The sequence below is a fragment of the Nomascus leucogenys genome, chromosome 6 (genome assembly GCF_006542625.1).
Source record: "Nomascus leucogenys isolate Asia chromosome 6, Asia_NLE_v1, whole genome shotgun sequence".
In the NCBI taxonomy this organism is placed as follows: Eukaryota; Metazoa; Chordata; class Mammalia; order Primates; family Hylobatidae; genus Nomascus; species Nomascus leucogenys.
Window position 1 is genome coordinate 50,703,728 of NC_044386.1, and position 15,312 is coordinate 50,719,039.

Here is a 15,312-nt window from a genome sequence, read left to right on the forward strand (position 1 = left end):
ACCCAGTTCTTAATAAAACCTTATAGACAAATTGATCCAATTTTATTTTGTTATTTCTTATTTAAATACTTTTTTTGGAGGGGGACGGAGTCTCCTTCCGTTGCCCAGGCTGGGAGTACAGTGGCACAATCTTGGCTCACTCTTACCTCCTCCTCCTGGGCTCAAGCGATTCTCCTGCCTCAGCTTCCCTAGCAGCTGGGATTACAGGTGCAAGGCACCACTCCCAGCTAATTTTTTGTATTTTTAGTAGAGGTAGGGTTTCACCATGTTGGCCAGGCTGGTCTCAAAACTCCTGGCCTCAAGTGATCCGCCCACCTTGGCCTCCCAAAGTGCTGGGATTACAGGCGTGAACCACTGCGCCCTGCCAAAAGCTCTTATTTTTAAACCAATTAATCAAAGCTCTTTCATGTCACACACACACAACACATGCAAATACATAGACGAGAGATCCATCAGTTGTAAAGTCTTTCATTTGCCAATTTCTTAACTGGATTACTGGCTTCAAGGTAGAGCCCTTGGAGGAACAGGGCAAGGAAAGCGTTCAGTTTCTAGGGTCTAGTAATCAGGCACAGCTTCTAGGGGGCCAAGAGCATGTTTCTCTGATCCAGACATGCAGAGAGCTGTGTATTTCCCCGTAACTGCCATTAGACACCCCCAGAGTCGGCCAGTCGGTGCTACAGTCTATTTGCTTTGGGTTGGGGGTCTCCTCAGTATCATCCCTTTATGGTTTGCCAGAAAGATGTTACCAGAAAGGGGTCCTGATCCAGACCCCAGGAAAGGGTTCCTGGATCTTGTGCAAGACAGAATTTGAGGCGAATCCATACAGTAAAGTAAAAGCAAGTTTATTAGGAAAGCAAAGAAACAGAAGAATGGCTACTCCAGAGGCAGAACAGCCTGTTATTTTCTATTTTATCTTTAAATTACCTTGTATCTTTTCAGTCTTACTATTACTTGTGCTGCCACCTCCACTGCCTTTTTTTTTGGAGACAGTTTCGCTCTTGTTGCCCAGGCTGGAGTGCAATGGCACGATCTCGGCTCACCATAACTTCCGCCTGCCAGGTTCAAGCAATTCTCCTGCCTCAGCCTTCCAAGTAGCTGGGATTACAGACAGGCATGCGCCACCCTGCCTGGCTAATTTTGTATTTTTAGTAGAGACGGGGTTTCTCCATGTTGGTCAGGCTGGTCTCAAACTCCCAATGTCAGGTGATCTGCCCGCCTCAGCCTCCCAAAGTGCTGGGATTACAGATATAAGCCACTGCATCCGGCCTCTTCTTTTTCCTCTTCCTCTTCGTTTTCTTCTTCCTCTTGTTCCTCTTCCTCCTCTTCCTCTTCTTTTTCTTTCTCCCTTCTTCTGCCTTCTTCTCTCTCCCTTCTTCCTTCTCTCATTCTGTCACCCAGGCTGGAGTACAGTGGCATGATCACAGCTCGCTGCAGCCTCGAGCTCCCTGGGTTCAGATGATCCTCCGGCTTCAACCTCCTAAGTAGCTGGGTCTACAGGCACGTGCCATCACACGCCCGGCTAATTTTTTGTATTTGTAGAGATGGGGTTTTGCCATGTTGCCCAGGCTGGTCTCAAACTCCTGGACTCAAGTGATCTGCCTGGCTTCTTGTTCAGTCTTGATAAAGGTTTAGCAATTTTGTTAACCCAAGAACCAACTTTTAACTTTTGCTTATCTTGCTATTTTATTAAAAGCTGTTTTACTGATTTTTTTCTTTAATTTTATCTCTTTCCTTTGACTTTATTCTTTCAATATATTTTTAAAGTCCGAGAGTTAGCTCATTAATTTTCAGCCTTTTTTAAAAATTATTATTTTTTGAGAGAGAGTCTCGCTCTGTTGCCCAGGCTGGAGTGCAGTAGCACGATCTGGGCTCACTGCAAGCTCTGCCTTCCACGTTCAAGCGATTCTCCTGCCTCAGTCTCTCGAGTAGTTGGGATTACAGGTGCCCGCCACAACACTCTGCTAATTTTTGTGTTTTAGTAGAGACGGGTTTCACCATGTTGGTCAGGCTGATCCTCAAGCTCCTGACCTCAAGTGATCTGCCCACCTTGGCCTCCCAAAGTGCTGGGATTACAGGCATGATCCACCGTGCCTGGCCCAGCCTTCATTTTCAAATGTAATCACTTAAGCCTATACATTTTCCTATACGTGCACCATTTAGACTGCATTGTACAGGTTTTCAAATGCACAGAATTTTCACTATTATTCACTTCTAAGAATTTAAAATTTTTAATTATGAATTTTTCTTGGATCCTCAAGTTATATAAAGTGTTTAATATTGGTGGTTTAAAAATTTTATTTACATTACGTTAATTGCATTGTGATCAGTGAGTATAATCTGCCAGATACTCAGTGTCTGAAATTTGTTGAATCTTATTTTATGGTTAAGTACATGATCAATTTTTTTTTTTTTTTTTTAAACAGAGTTTTACTCTTTTTACCCAGGCTGGAGTGCAGTGGCATGATCTTGGCTCACTGCAATCTCTGCCTCCCAGGTTCAAGCAGTTCTGCTTTAGTCTCCTGAGTAGTTGGGATTACAGATGTGTGCCACCACACATGACTAATTTTGTACTTTTAGTAGAGACGGGTTTCACCATGTTGGTTAGGCTGGTCTCGAACTCCTGGCCTCAGGTGATCCATGAGGCCTCCCAAAGTACTGGGATTGCAGGTACGAGCCACTGTGCCTGGCCCATGATTTTTATAAATGCCCCATGTATGCTTGAGAAGAATGAATGGATCTTCTGTTTCTAATATACAGAAACATGCATATATTTATTAAATGAAGCTTGTTAACATGTTGTTAAAATCTTCTAAATATTTCTGCTGATTATTTATTTATTTATTTTTAAGACAGGGTCTTGCTCTGTCAATGAGGCTGGATTGCAGTGGTGTGATCTTGGTTTACTACCGCCTTGACCTCCCAGGCTCAAGTGATCCTCTCACCTCAGCCCCCTCAGTAGCTGGGACTATAGGTGTGCACTACCACACCCGGCTGACTTTTTAATTTTTTTGTAGAGATGGAGTCTCACTGTGTTACCCAGCTGGTCTTGAACTCACAGACTCAAGCCATCTTCCTGCCTCCCAAAGTGCTGGGATTACAGGCGTGAGCCACCATGCCTGGCTTCTACTGTTAGCTTTTGTTTGATTGATTTTTCAATATTGAGGGAAATGTGTTAATCTTCTGTGAGCCTAGATTTGTCTAATGCTATTAATATTTTCGCTTTATGTATTTTGAAACTGTTTTATTTGGTTAATCATATTTAAGATTGTCATAGCAATCTGGCAGATTTAACGTTTATAATAACCTGCTCTATCGCTATTGATGTGTTGCACCCATTTTTCTGACACGATCTTTCTTCTAATTAGAATTTGTTTTATGTCTTTTTATTCCTGTATCATTAGCCATTCCATGCCCTTATGCTTTAGGTATTTATATTAGAAATGGAATGTAGCTGGGTTTTATTTTTTATAAATCTATCACTTTTTTTTTTTTTTTTTTTTTTGAGATGGAGTCCTGCTGTGTTGCCAGGCTGGAGTGCAGTGGCGCGATCTCGGCTCACTGCAGCCTCCAGCTCCCTGGTTCACTCCCTGGTTCAAGCGATTCTCCTGCCTCGGCCTCAGGAGTAGCTGGGATTACAGGCACACGCCACCACTCCCAGCTAATTTTTGTATTTTTAGTAGAGACGGGGTTTTACCATGTTGGCTAGGATGGTCTCGGTCTCTCCTGACTTTGTGATCTGCCCACCTCAGCCTCCCAAAGTGTTGGGATTATAGGCGTGCGCCACTGCACCCGGCCAAATCTATGAATTCTAATTGTCTTTTTTTCAATTTTTTTTGTTTTGTTTTTTGAGACGGGGTCTCTCAGTCTCTCACTCAGGCTGGAGTGCAGTGGCCTGATCATGGCTTACTGCATCCTCAGCCTCCTTGGCTTAGGTGATCCTCCTGCCTCAGACTTCCAAGTAGCTGGGACTACAGGAGCATATCACCACACCTGGCTAATTTTTTAGCTTTTGGTAGAGATGGCATTTCACCATGTTTTCCAGGGTAGCCTTGAATTCTGTCTAAAAGGATCCTCTCACCTTGGCTCCCAAAATGTTGAGATTACAGGTGTGAGCTACTGTGCCCAGCTAGTTGTCTTTTAAATGGCTCATATCCCAGAATAATACCAGCCCCTCTTACGGTTTTTGATTCATAGTGGGAATCTCAAACTTGGCTTCCCTCCTGTTTGACTATTTGAAGCAATAGTATCTACACAGTACTGTCGATTTAATAACCTAGGTCACTTGGGATTTAAATGGAATTATTCTGACGTTTTGGGGTGCCATCCTCAGACTATACTATGTAGTGAAAAGTAAATAAAAAATTATGTAGTATAGAAGTGTTTATGTGCCAGGCATGGTGGCTCACGCCTGTAATCCCAGCACTTTGGGAGGCCGAGGCAGGCAGATCACCTGAGGTCGGGAGTTCGAGACCAGCCTGACCAACATGGAGAAACCCCCATCTCTGCTAAAAAACTACAAAATTATCTGGTCATAGTGGCACATGCCTGTAATCCCAGCTACCCGGGAGGCTGAGGCAGGAGAATCACTCGAACCTGGGAGGTGGAGGTTGTGGTGAGCCAAGATCACACCATTGTACTGCGGTCTGGGCAACAAGAGCAAAACTCTGTCTCAAAAAAAAAAAACTGTTTATCATGAAATTGTTTTCTTCTTATTTAGTGGGTTAACTTATAAACAATTCTTTAAAACATTTTGTTTTAGTCCCAGAAATCCTGGATAGAAAGCACTTTGACCAAGAGGGAATGTGTGTATATTATACCAAGTTCCAAGGACCCTCACAGGTAAGCATACCTTTGTTACTTCTGGGGTCTTCTAGAAATTTTAGTGTAAATTATATTGTTATTTATTTATTGGAAACAAAAACTAAATAAGTTATTTGTAGTTACTGTTACTTTTTATAGTTACTTTTAATTATTTAATTTGGGAGGGATTGGGAGGAGGAAACAGCACTGAAATCAGTATTTTGGAGTTCTTAATGCCATTTACAGCATACAGTCTCTTCCTCGAAGTGTTCCTCCATCTCTAAACTCCCTCAGATTATAGTGTAGTGTTTTACAAAGGTAAGGCAGTTAAGACTCTCTCTTTTTTTTTTTAACGGATTCACTGATATTGGGAACTTAAATTTGTGTATCTACTGGGCATCTACTGAGTATCCAACACTATGGTTCATGTCGAAGAAAGCAATATGAACCTAATAGTTATTCTTTTTGTTTGCCAATATATAGATACAGATCATTATTTACTGGAAAATCTATTATCAGAGACTATAGGTGTCTGTGTCTTTGGTCTCTAAAATGACTTTGATAATAGAAAAAAATTAAAGGACATTAACTTAGTAACTGAAGAAAAAGTTGAGCTCCTGAAATGTTTACTTAAACATTTTTGCCAAAATTATTCTTTTTACTTTTTTTTTGTTTGTTTTTGTTTTTGAAACAGAGTCTTGCTCTGTTGTCCAGGCTGGAGTGCAGTGGCGCATTCCCACTGCAAGCTCCGCCTCCTGGGTTCAGTCCATTCTCTTGCCTCAGCCTCCCGAGTAGCTGGGACTACAGGCATGTACCACCACACCCGGCTAATTTTTTGTATTTTTAGTAGAGATGGGGTTTCACCGTGTTAGCCAGGATGGTTCAATCTCCTGACCTGGTGATCTGCCTGCCTCAGCCTCCCAAAGTGCTGGGATGACAGGCGTGAGCCACCACGCCCAGCCCTAGTTTTTGTATTTTTAGTAGAGACAGGGTTTTACTATGTTGGCCAGGCTGGTCTTGAACTCCTGACCTGAGGTCATCCGCCTGCCTTGGCCTCTCAAAGTGCTGGAATTACAGGTGTGAGCCACTGCACCCAGCAAATTTTTCTTTTTTCTGAGGCCTAAAGATAGGAAAAAACTTAAACAAGGAAATCTAAGATACAGTTATTTCCTAACCTATTTTTCTTCATGGGCACTTAGAAAAAATGAAAATTAATTGACAAAAGTATTTGCAAGATTTTTGAATCTTCCTTCCTTTTCCGTCTCCTGTCACTCTATGTTCTCTACCCATTTACCTTCTCTGCAACTTTCATTTCTGTTAGATATATAGCTCTTAGAAAAACATAGCTAAATAGACAGTTTTTATTAACTGATACCTCTTTATATTATAGAATGTCACTATTCTTGTTTATAGTGGATACGTAGTAAATATTTGTTGAATAGCATTTCCAAAAATTTCTCTTTAACATTTTAAAAAATTCTTAACTTTGTACGAATCTCTCACGACAAACACATTTCCATTGAAAGTGTAATGTGCATGATACATTTTAAAAACTTTTGAGAAACAGAAAGTTGGATCAATACTTGGAGTTTCAATACATTAAGACTGTTATTATTAATAACATTTGGTGGCTTTATTTTTAACTTTTTCTCAGTGTATTGCTTTTGTTTTAAAGTATTGTTACATTCAGTCTATATGCAAAATGTTGTACCTGCTTTTCATACTACAGATATTTTATAAGAATGGTAGTTAATAGGCCTGGTGCAGTGGCTGACACCTGTAATCCCAGCACTTTGGGAGGCTGAGGTGGGCGGATCATTAAGGCAGGAGTTTGAGACCAGCCTGGCTAACATGGTGAAACACTGTCTCTACTAAAAATACAAAAATTAGCCAAGCGTGATAGTGGGCACCTGTCATCCCAGCTACTTGGGAGGCTAAGGCAGGAGAATTGCTTGACACCGGAAGGCAGAGGTTGTAGTGAGCTGAGATCCACACTGCTGCACTCCAGCCTGGGTAACAAGAGCGAAACTCCATCTCAAAAAAAAAAAAAAAATGAATGGTAGTTAATATTCTGTTATTGTGTATACCACAATTTATATACCTATTCTACTATTAATTTAATTGTTTTCAGTTTTTAGCCATTTAAAATTTAATTAGGCCACAATGAAGATCTTTGTGGATAAAATCTTTTTGTATTTAAGATTTCCCCCCCTTAGGTTATGTAATGCCAAAATCTTTTCAAAGGTATTAAAGCAATATAAATGATCACCCAGTAGTGAATGAGATTGTCTCCTTTACTGAGTAATGACTAGAGTAACATTTTCCATCACCATCAAGAAAACGTGATAAGTAAAAAATAGTATGTTAGAAATAAATATATTTTTAGGCTGGGCATGGTGGCTCATGCCTGTAATTTCAGCACTTTGGGAGACTGAGGTGAGCAAAGTCTGCCTTCCAGGTTCAGGCGATTCTCCTGCCTCAGCTACCTGAGTAGCTGGGACTATAGGCATGTGCTACCATGCCCACTTAATTTTTTTTATTTTTAGTAGAGATGTGGGGTTCACCATGTTGGTCAGGCTGGTCTCGAACTCCTGACCTCAGATAATCCGCCCGCCTCAGCCTCCCAAAGTGAGCCACTGTGCCTGGCATACATTTGTTTATTTTTAGTTGACAGTAATTATAATAGTATATATTTTAAATTGGCATTTATTTATTATTGAGAAAATATTTTATGTTTTTTAAATATCCCTCAATTTTTTAGTAAATTCTGTAAATGTTTTTGATTAGTTCTTTTTGGATCATTAAAATAGATAACCTTAACATCTCTTCCAATCATTAGAGTCTATAATTCTGATTTCTTACTACTTATTAAAGATATGTTTTATTACAACATCATATCACATTTCTCAACAAGAGGATAAATGACATTTCCCAAGTCACATGGCTATTCATAAAGATGGGATTAGTATTTAAGCCTCCTTAGTTCAGTGTGCCAGTTCTAAAATAAAATACCATTTTTCTTCCAGATAAATTGTTGTTTTGCTTTATTAAAAAAAAATAGATTTTGTTGGTCGGGTGTGGTGGCTCATGCCTGTAATCCCAGCACTTTGGGAGGCTGTGGGTGGATCACCTGAGGTCAGGAGTTCGAGACCAGCCTGGCCAACATGGTGAAACCCCGTCTCTACTAAAAATATAAAAAGTAGCTGGGTGTGGTGATGGGCACCTGTAATCCCAGCTACTTGGGAGGCTGAGGCAAGAACGTTGCTTGAACCCAGGAGACGGAGGTTGCAGTGAGCCGACAAGGTGCCACTGCACTCCAGCCTCAGTGACAGAGTGAGACTCCGTCTCAAAAAAATAAATAAATAAATTTTATCATTAAGGAGTTTATTTTCTATAGTTTTATTAATTCCACTTTGCAATAGAAATAATTAAAAGCACTCAAGGTATTAAAGAAATCCAAAGCTGTTACTGAGTATCCCCCCCACCTTTAACCATTCATGAGAGACATAATTTACAAACAGCTGGTCACTTCTTTCTACACTAGTTGAACTCTTAATTTTATATGAATAGGTAATTCACACTTGGTTCATAACTTAAAATGTACCAAATGCTATAAGTGAAAGTCTCCTTTCCAGTACTGTGCTTTAGCTATAAGTTTACCTTGCTAATAAAAAATCTGATGTTATCCATTCCTTGGAATGTCTTCCAGAAAGTTAGATATAGTCTTTGCATGTCCAAGCAGATGATTATCCTCCTTCCCCCTTTAAAATATGTAGTGTAGCCCACTGTGACTGTAACTTATCTTGGCAATCACTAGTTTGTTCTTTTTTGTTTTTTTTTTTTTGAGACAGAGTCTTGCTCTGTCGTCCAGGCTGGTGTGCAGTGGCGTAGTCTCATTGCAAGCTCTGCTTCATGGGTTCAGGCCATTCTCCTGCCTCAGCCTCCCGAGTAGCTGGGATTACAGGCGTGTGCCACCACACCTGGCTAATTTTTTGTATTTTTAGTAGAGACGGGGTTTCACCATGGTCTCGATCTCCTGACCTTGTGATCAGCCCGCCTTGGCCTCCCAAAGTGCTGGGATTACAGTCATGAGCCACCGTGCCTGGCTACTAGTTTGTTCTTAATTGTTGCAGCCTATTTAATTATGTCTGAATTGTAATTTGTTTTAGTAATTCCTTATTGAACATTTTAGGTATTTTCACTTTTTCTTTTGGCTGTTAGGAAAAGAATTCTGCAGTCAGTAACCTTATACAATTTTCATTTTATACGTATACTACAGATGTGTTTTAGCCTGTGCTTTTAGAACTGGAATTAGTGTGTGAGAGTCAGCGTTTTTTGTTTTGATGGATATTGCCAAGTGGCCTTCCATAGGGATTATATAAATATATACTCTTAACCACAGATACCAGACTCTCTGTATTCTTGCCAAGATAATGTCTTTTTTTTTTTTTTTTTGAGACAGTTTCTCACTCTTTTGCCCAGGCTGGAGTGCGGTGGGGCATGATCATGGCTCACTTTAGCCTTGACCTCCCATGCTCAAGGAGTCCTCCCATGTCAGCCTTCCTAGTAGCTAGGACTATAGGCCTGCACCACTACCCCTAGCTAATTTTTTTTTTGTAGAGACGGAGTTTCGCCTTGTTGCCCAGGCTGGTCTTAAACTCTTGGACTCAAGCAATTCACCTGCACCTCCCAGAGTGTTGCAATTATAGGTGTGGACTGTCTGCTGGGCGCAGTGGCTCACAACTGTAATCCTAGCACTTTGGGAGTCCGAGGCGGGTGGATCACAAGGTCAGGAGATCGAGACCATCCTGGCTAACACAGTGAAATCCCGTCTCTACTAAAAGTGCAAAAAAATTAGCTGGGGTGTGGTGGCAGGCGCCTGTAGTCCCAGCTACTCAGGAGGCTGAGGCAGGAGAGTGGCATGAACCTGGGAGGCGGATCTTGCAGTGAGCCAAGATTGCGCCATTGGACTCCAGCCTGGGCGACAGAGCGAGACTCTGTCTCAAAAAAAAAAAAAAAAAAAAAAAAATTGAAGCTGTCAGTTAAAAAATAGTTATTTGAATTATAAAGCAAGGTATATGTGATCTATGATATCTACTGAAAAACTAGGTATATAATTCTTTTTTGTTTTGTATTTTATGTATTTTATATACTTTAGTTTAAAATCAGAAAGTTTTTCCCCTGAAATAATTGATTCACTTTTTGTGTTCAATAGATGCCTTCCAGGATGTCAAATTTGTCAGCAACTCGTCAGGTAAGTTTAACATAACTATACTGCACAAATTTTGAAAAATAAATAAAACTAATCTATTAGAAATATGAATTAGAACACAGTGGCATGAAACTCACATGCTATTATAGTTGATGGGTACTTTACCTACACTTGGGAGGTGAAGGGTCAGTCAAGGCTGTTTGAAACTCAGGTGAAGCTACTTAAGAGTTGTAAAGTTGTGTCCGTTGAGCAGAAGTTGAAGGACAGGAATTTTAGGCAGCGAGAGCAGTGTATGGGAAGGTCTGATAGTGAAAGACATCATGGTTCTGTCAGGAAACTGCAGAATGTAAGATGGAGATTTGAGAGATTTGGGCCTGGAAAAATGAGAGTTTCAGTTACTGTACAAGGCTTTTTGTTGCACATGCTTTTGACTTCATATTAAAAGGATATTGTACAGGCAATTAATAACATGTTATATTGGTATTATTATTATTTTGAGATGGAGTCTTGCTCTGTTACCCAGGCTGGAGTGCAGTGGCGCAATTTCAGTGCACTGCAACCTCCGCCTCACGGGTTCAAGCAATTCTCCTGCCTCAGCCTCCCGAGTAGCTGGAATTACAGGCATGTGCCACCATGCCCGGCTAATTTTTGTATATTTAGTAGAGATGGGATTTCACCATGTTGGCCAGGCTGGTCTTGAATTCCTGACCTCAGGTGATCCACCCGCCTCGGCCTCCCAAAGTGCCAGGATTACATGAGCCACCAGGCCCAGCTGATTTTATTTTTTGTAAGAGCAGTTTGCATTTTTAGATTGGATTGGAAGAAAATAGACCAGTTGCTAAAGTTTTAGAGTGGTTCTGGCAAAAAGATGAGAACCTGAAGTAAGATGTTTTTGACAATGAAGAGAAGTAGGCATATTTGAAGGGATAAGTGAGATAAATGTAATAGGATTTGGTGAATGTGAAGAAAAGGGAAAATTTGAGCATGGTAACTACATTTCCTTCTTAGGCAACTGAGTAAATTGTAATATGCTTTAGGGTCTGATGAGGAAGTATAAGAGGAAGAAGAGAAGGTCTCTGGGTGGTAGGCTAGGAATAAAAGTATATAGAATGGGTTTATTTTAGATATATTGAAGAGGTTTTCAAGGAAGTCTGTAAAAACAAAAAACCTGACAGGCTGGATGTGATGGTTCACGCCTGTAATCCCAGCACTTGGGGAGGTTGAGGCAGGAGGATGGTTTGAGCCTAGGAGTTTGAGACCAGCCCGGGTAGCATAGTGAGACCCTGTGTCTACAAAAAAAAAAAAAACCACACACAAAAATCTTGGCATGGTAGCATGTACCTGTAGTCCTAGCTACTTAAGAGGCTGAAGCAGGAAGATCACTGGAGCCAGGAGGATCGTTTGGGCCTGGGAAGTTGAGGCTGCAGTAAGCCCTGATCACACCACTGCACTCCTGCCTGGGCAACAGAGCAAGACCCTGTCTCCAGAAAAAAAAAAAAAAAAAAAATCAACAAAAAGACCTGACAGTCTTTCATATTTGCCCCTGTACTTAACCGTCTCCAGTCCTATTCATTTCTTCTCATTGATGGTGAGGTTCCATCTGGTGTCTCTTGTTTGACGAGGCTCAAAGAGTTTCTTTTATTTAGCATTTCATATAGTGCACCTACACTGAACGTGAATTTTCTCAGTTCTATCTGAAAATGTGTTTCTTTTATTTTCATATTTGAAGAATGTTTTCACTGGATATAGAATTCTGGGTTGTGTTATTTTATTGCAGCAGGTGGTTTTTTTTGTTTTTGTTTTTGAGATGGAGTCTTGCCCTGTTGCCCAGGCTAGATGGCGTACAGTGGCACGATCTCAGCTCCCAGCAACCTCTGCCTCCTGGGTTCAAGTGATTCTCCTGCCTCAGCCTCCCCAGAAGCTGGGATTACAGGCACACACCACCATGCCTGGCTAATTTTTGTATTTTTGGTAGAGATGTGGTTTCACCTTGCTGGCCGGGCTGGTCTCCTGACCTTATGATCTGCCTGCCTTGGCCTCCCAAAGTGCTGGGATTCCAGGCGTGAGCTGTTGCGCCCAGTCCATTGCAGCACTTTAAAGCTGTCATCATTTTATCTTGTAGCTTTTGTTTCTAATGAGAAGGCAGCTGTCATACAGTAGTTGTCTTCCTGTGTGGAGTGGGTCTTTTTTTTCCTCTAGCTACTTTAAATATTTTTTTTTCTATTCCTTTGGTTTTCAGCAGCATGTCTATAATATGCTTGAGAGTGATTCTCTTTGTACTTACTCTGCTTTCGTAAATATTTGCATGTTCAAATTTTTTACCTGATTGAGAAGGTTTTTTTTTTTTTTTCCTTTGAGATGGAGTCTTGCTCTGTTGTCCAGGCTGGAGTGCAATGGTGCGATCTTGGCTTACTGCAACCTCTGCCTCCCAGGTTCAAGCAATTCTCCTGCCTCAGCCATCCGAGTAGCTGGGATTACAGGCGCATGCCACCATGCCCAGCTTATTTTGTATTATTAGTAGAGATGGGATTTTACCTTGATGGTCAGGGTGGTCTCGAACTCCTGACCTCGTGATCCGCCCACCTCGGCCACCCAAAGTGCTGGAATTACAGGCATGAGCCACTGCGTTCGGCCAGGAAGGTTTTTTTTTTTTTTTATTAGCTTTTTTTTCTTTAGCTGATGTATTAAATAATTTCTATTGATGTCTTCAGGTTCACTCACTCATATTTCTACAGTCTCAATTTTGCTGTTTTGTCCATCCAGTGAATTTTCTTTCCTTTTTTTTTGTTTTTTTTGAGACGGAGTCTCACTCTGTCGCCCACGCTGGAGTGCAGTGGCGCAATCTCAGCTCACTGCAATTTCTGCATCCTGGGTTTATGCCATTCTCCTGCCTCAGCCTCCCGAGTAGCTGGGACTAAAGGTGCCCGCTGCCACACCCGGGTAATTTTTTGTGTTTTTTTTAGTAGAGATGGGGTTTCACCGTATTAGCCAGGATGGTCTTGATCTCCTGACCTCGTGATCTGCCCGCCTGTAATCCCAAGGTGCTGAGATTACAGGCGTAAGCCACCACGCCCAGCCCATCCAGTGAATTTTAATTTCACACATTACATTTTTCAGTGCTAGGATTGCTATTTGATTCTTTGTTATAGTTTCCATTTTACTGCTGAGATGCACCATGTGCACTCTCATTATGACTGTCTATTCCTGTATGTCCTTCAACATATTTATAACACCTGCATTAGAGTCTTTGTCTACTGATTCCAACATTTGCATCATTTAGGGTCTGTTTCTGGTGACTGCTTTTTTTCCTTCATCTTTTTTATATATCTAGTATTTTTTTTTTTTTTGAGATGGTGTCTTGCTCTGTTGCCCAGGCTGGAGTGCAGTGCTGTGATCTCAGCTCACTGCACCCTCTGCCTCCCAGGTTCAAGCAATTCTCCTGCCTTAGCCTCCCGAGTAGCTGGGATTACAAGCGTGCACCACCACGCCCGGCTAATTTTTTATATTTTTAGTAGAGATGGGGTTTCACTATGTTGGCCAGACTGGTCTGGAACTCCTGACCTCAGGTGATCCGCCCACCTTGGCCTCCCAAAGTGCTGGGATGGTGTGAGCCACCGCACCCGGCCAGTAATTTTTTATTATATATTGTTGTTCTGGAGTAAATAATTTTCCTGTAAGGAGTGTTCGGTTTCTTTCTGACAGGTGATTAAATTAATTATTGGTAGATTCTTTTGTCCATTCAGGTTTGATTTTCTTCTTTGTTAGGGCAGTTCTATTTTGAACTTAGTCCTAGGATGTGGACCTTCCTCTTAAGGTACGGCTTTTTTGTGGTCTCAATTGTGTGTTCAGGGGATTCAGTGATGTCTTTTCACGCTGAACTAAAACTGCTATGTCTTCCAGACCTTTAGGACCCCGTTCTCAGACCCACACACGGCAAGTGATTGCTGCTAGGCATCACAGAATCTCTCACAGATACACCTTAGACCGTGGCCAAAGACCCATGGTGAATCCCCATGTGAGATTTTTTTCCTTCTTGTCTTTATAGCTCCCTTTTCTCTGGTACTCTGCTACAAATTCCAACTGTTTCAACAGCCTAGAATTCTGTTCTCTACTTCCTCGCTTGGCTCAGTGACTACCGTTTTCTGCCTAGGTGTCATCTCTATGATTGAGAAATTGCCCCCAAGCTGGTGCAATCATGGGGGTTTACCTCATGTATTTCCTTCATTTCAAGGATCACAGCTTCGTGTTTCTTCTTGTTTAATGCCTGAAACAGTTATCTCATATATTTTGTTCACGTTTATGTCAGGAATCTCTGAGACCACACCTTGATTCCACGATTAGCTAGAATGAATCACAAGACTTAGCATGTGGTACTCTTGATAAGATTTAATAGGTATTATGTTATCTCTGTTGAGGAAGTTTCCTCCTTTCCTAGTTTGCTGACAATGCTTATAATGAATAGACATTCAGTTTTGTCCAACGCTTGTTTTCCTTTTTGTGGAGAACGGGGTCTCGCTATATTGCCGAGGCAAGTTTTGAACTCCTCGGCTCAAGCTGTGTTCCCACTTAAGCCTCCTTAAGAGCTGGGATTGCAGGTGTGAGCCACCACGTCCGTTTCTTTTTTCTTTTTGGGGGGAGTGTGGAAACAGGGTCTCACTCTGTGGCCCATACTGGAGTGCAGTGGCACAGTCACTGCAGACTTGACCTTCTGGGCTCAGGTGATCTTTTCCCTGTAGCTTCCCAAGTAGCTGTGACCACAGGTGCATGCCACCATGCCTGGCTAATTTTTGTAGAGAAGGAGTTTTCCATGTTGTCAGGCTGGTCTTGACTCCTGAGCTCAAGTGATCCTCCCACCTTGGCCTCTCAAAGTGCTGAGATTACATGCACGAGCCACTGTGCCTGGCCTAGTCTTCTCTTGTAATGCTAATGCGTTGCCTTTTTTTCTTTTTTTGAGATGGAGTTCCTTTTGTTACCCAAGCTAATCTAGAACTCTCGTCCTCAAGCAGTCTTCCCACCTCAGCCTTCTAAGTAGTTGGAATTACAGGCTGGTTTTATTTTGTTTTTGTTTTTTTCCAAAGCAGAATGAGTCTCACCTCATGAAATGAATTGGGAAATGTACCCACTTATGATTTTTTTGGAAGAATGTATGTAGAATTGATATTTCCTCCTAAATGTTTGATGAAATTCACCAGTGAAGGCATCTGGCCTCGAATTTTCTTTGTGGGAAGGTGTATTAATGATTTTTTTTTTTGAGACAGAGTCTTGCTGTATTGTCCAGGCTGGAGTGTTAATTTATTTTC

The 15,312-nt window shown here is 41.4% G+C and overlaps 1 protein-coding gene across 5 annotated transcripts in view; it reads left to right on the forward strand.

Annotated features, from left to right (window-relative positions):
• Positions 1-15,312, forward strand: part of TRPM7 (transient receptor potential cation channel subfamily M member 7) — a 131,067-nt gene that overhangs the window by 19,571 nt on the left and 96,184 nt on the right. For all 5 annotated transcript variants that reach the window (XR_004030434.1, XM_003266919.4, XM_030814101.1 and 2 more), the window contains exons 2-3: positions 4,760-4,839; positions 10,016-10,054. Coding sequence is in view for 4 of the 5 variants with exons in the window: in XM_003266919.4 (XP_003266967.1) it covers positions 4,760-4,839; positions 10,016-10,054 (119 nt within the window). In the remaining variant the exon portion in view is untranslated. The remainder of the gene's footprint in view (positions 1-4,759; positions 4,840-10,015; positions 10,055-15,312) is intronic.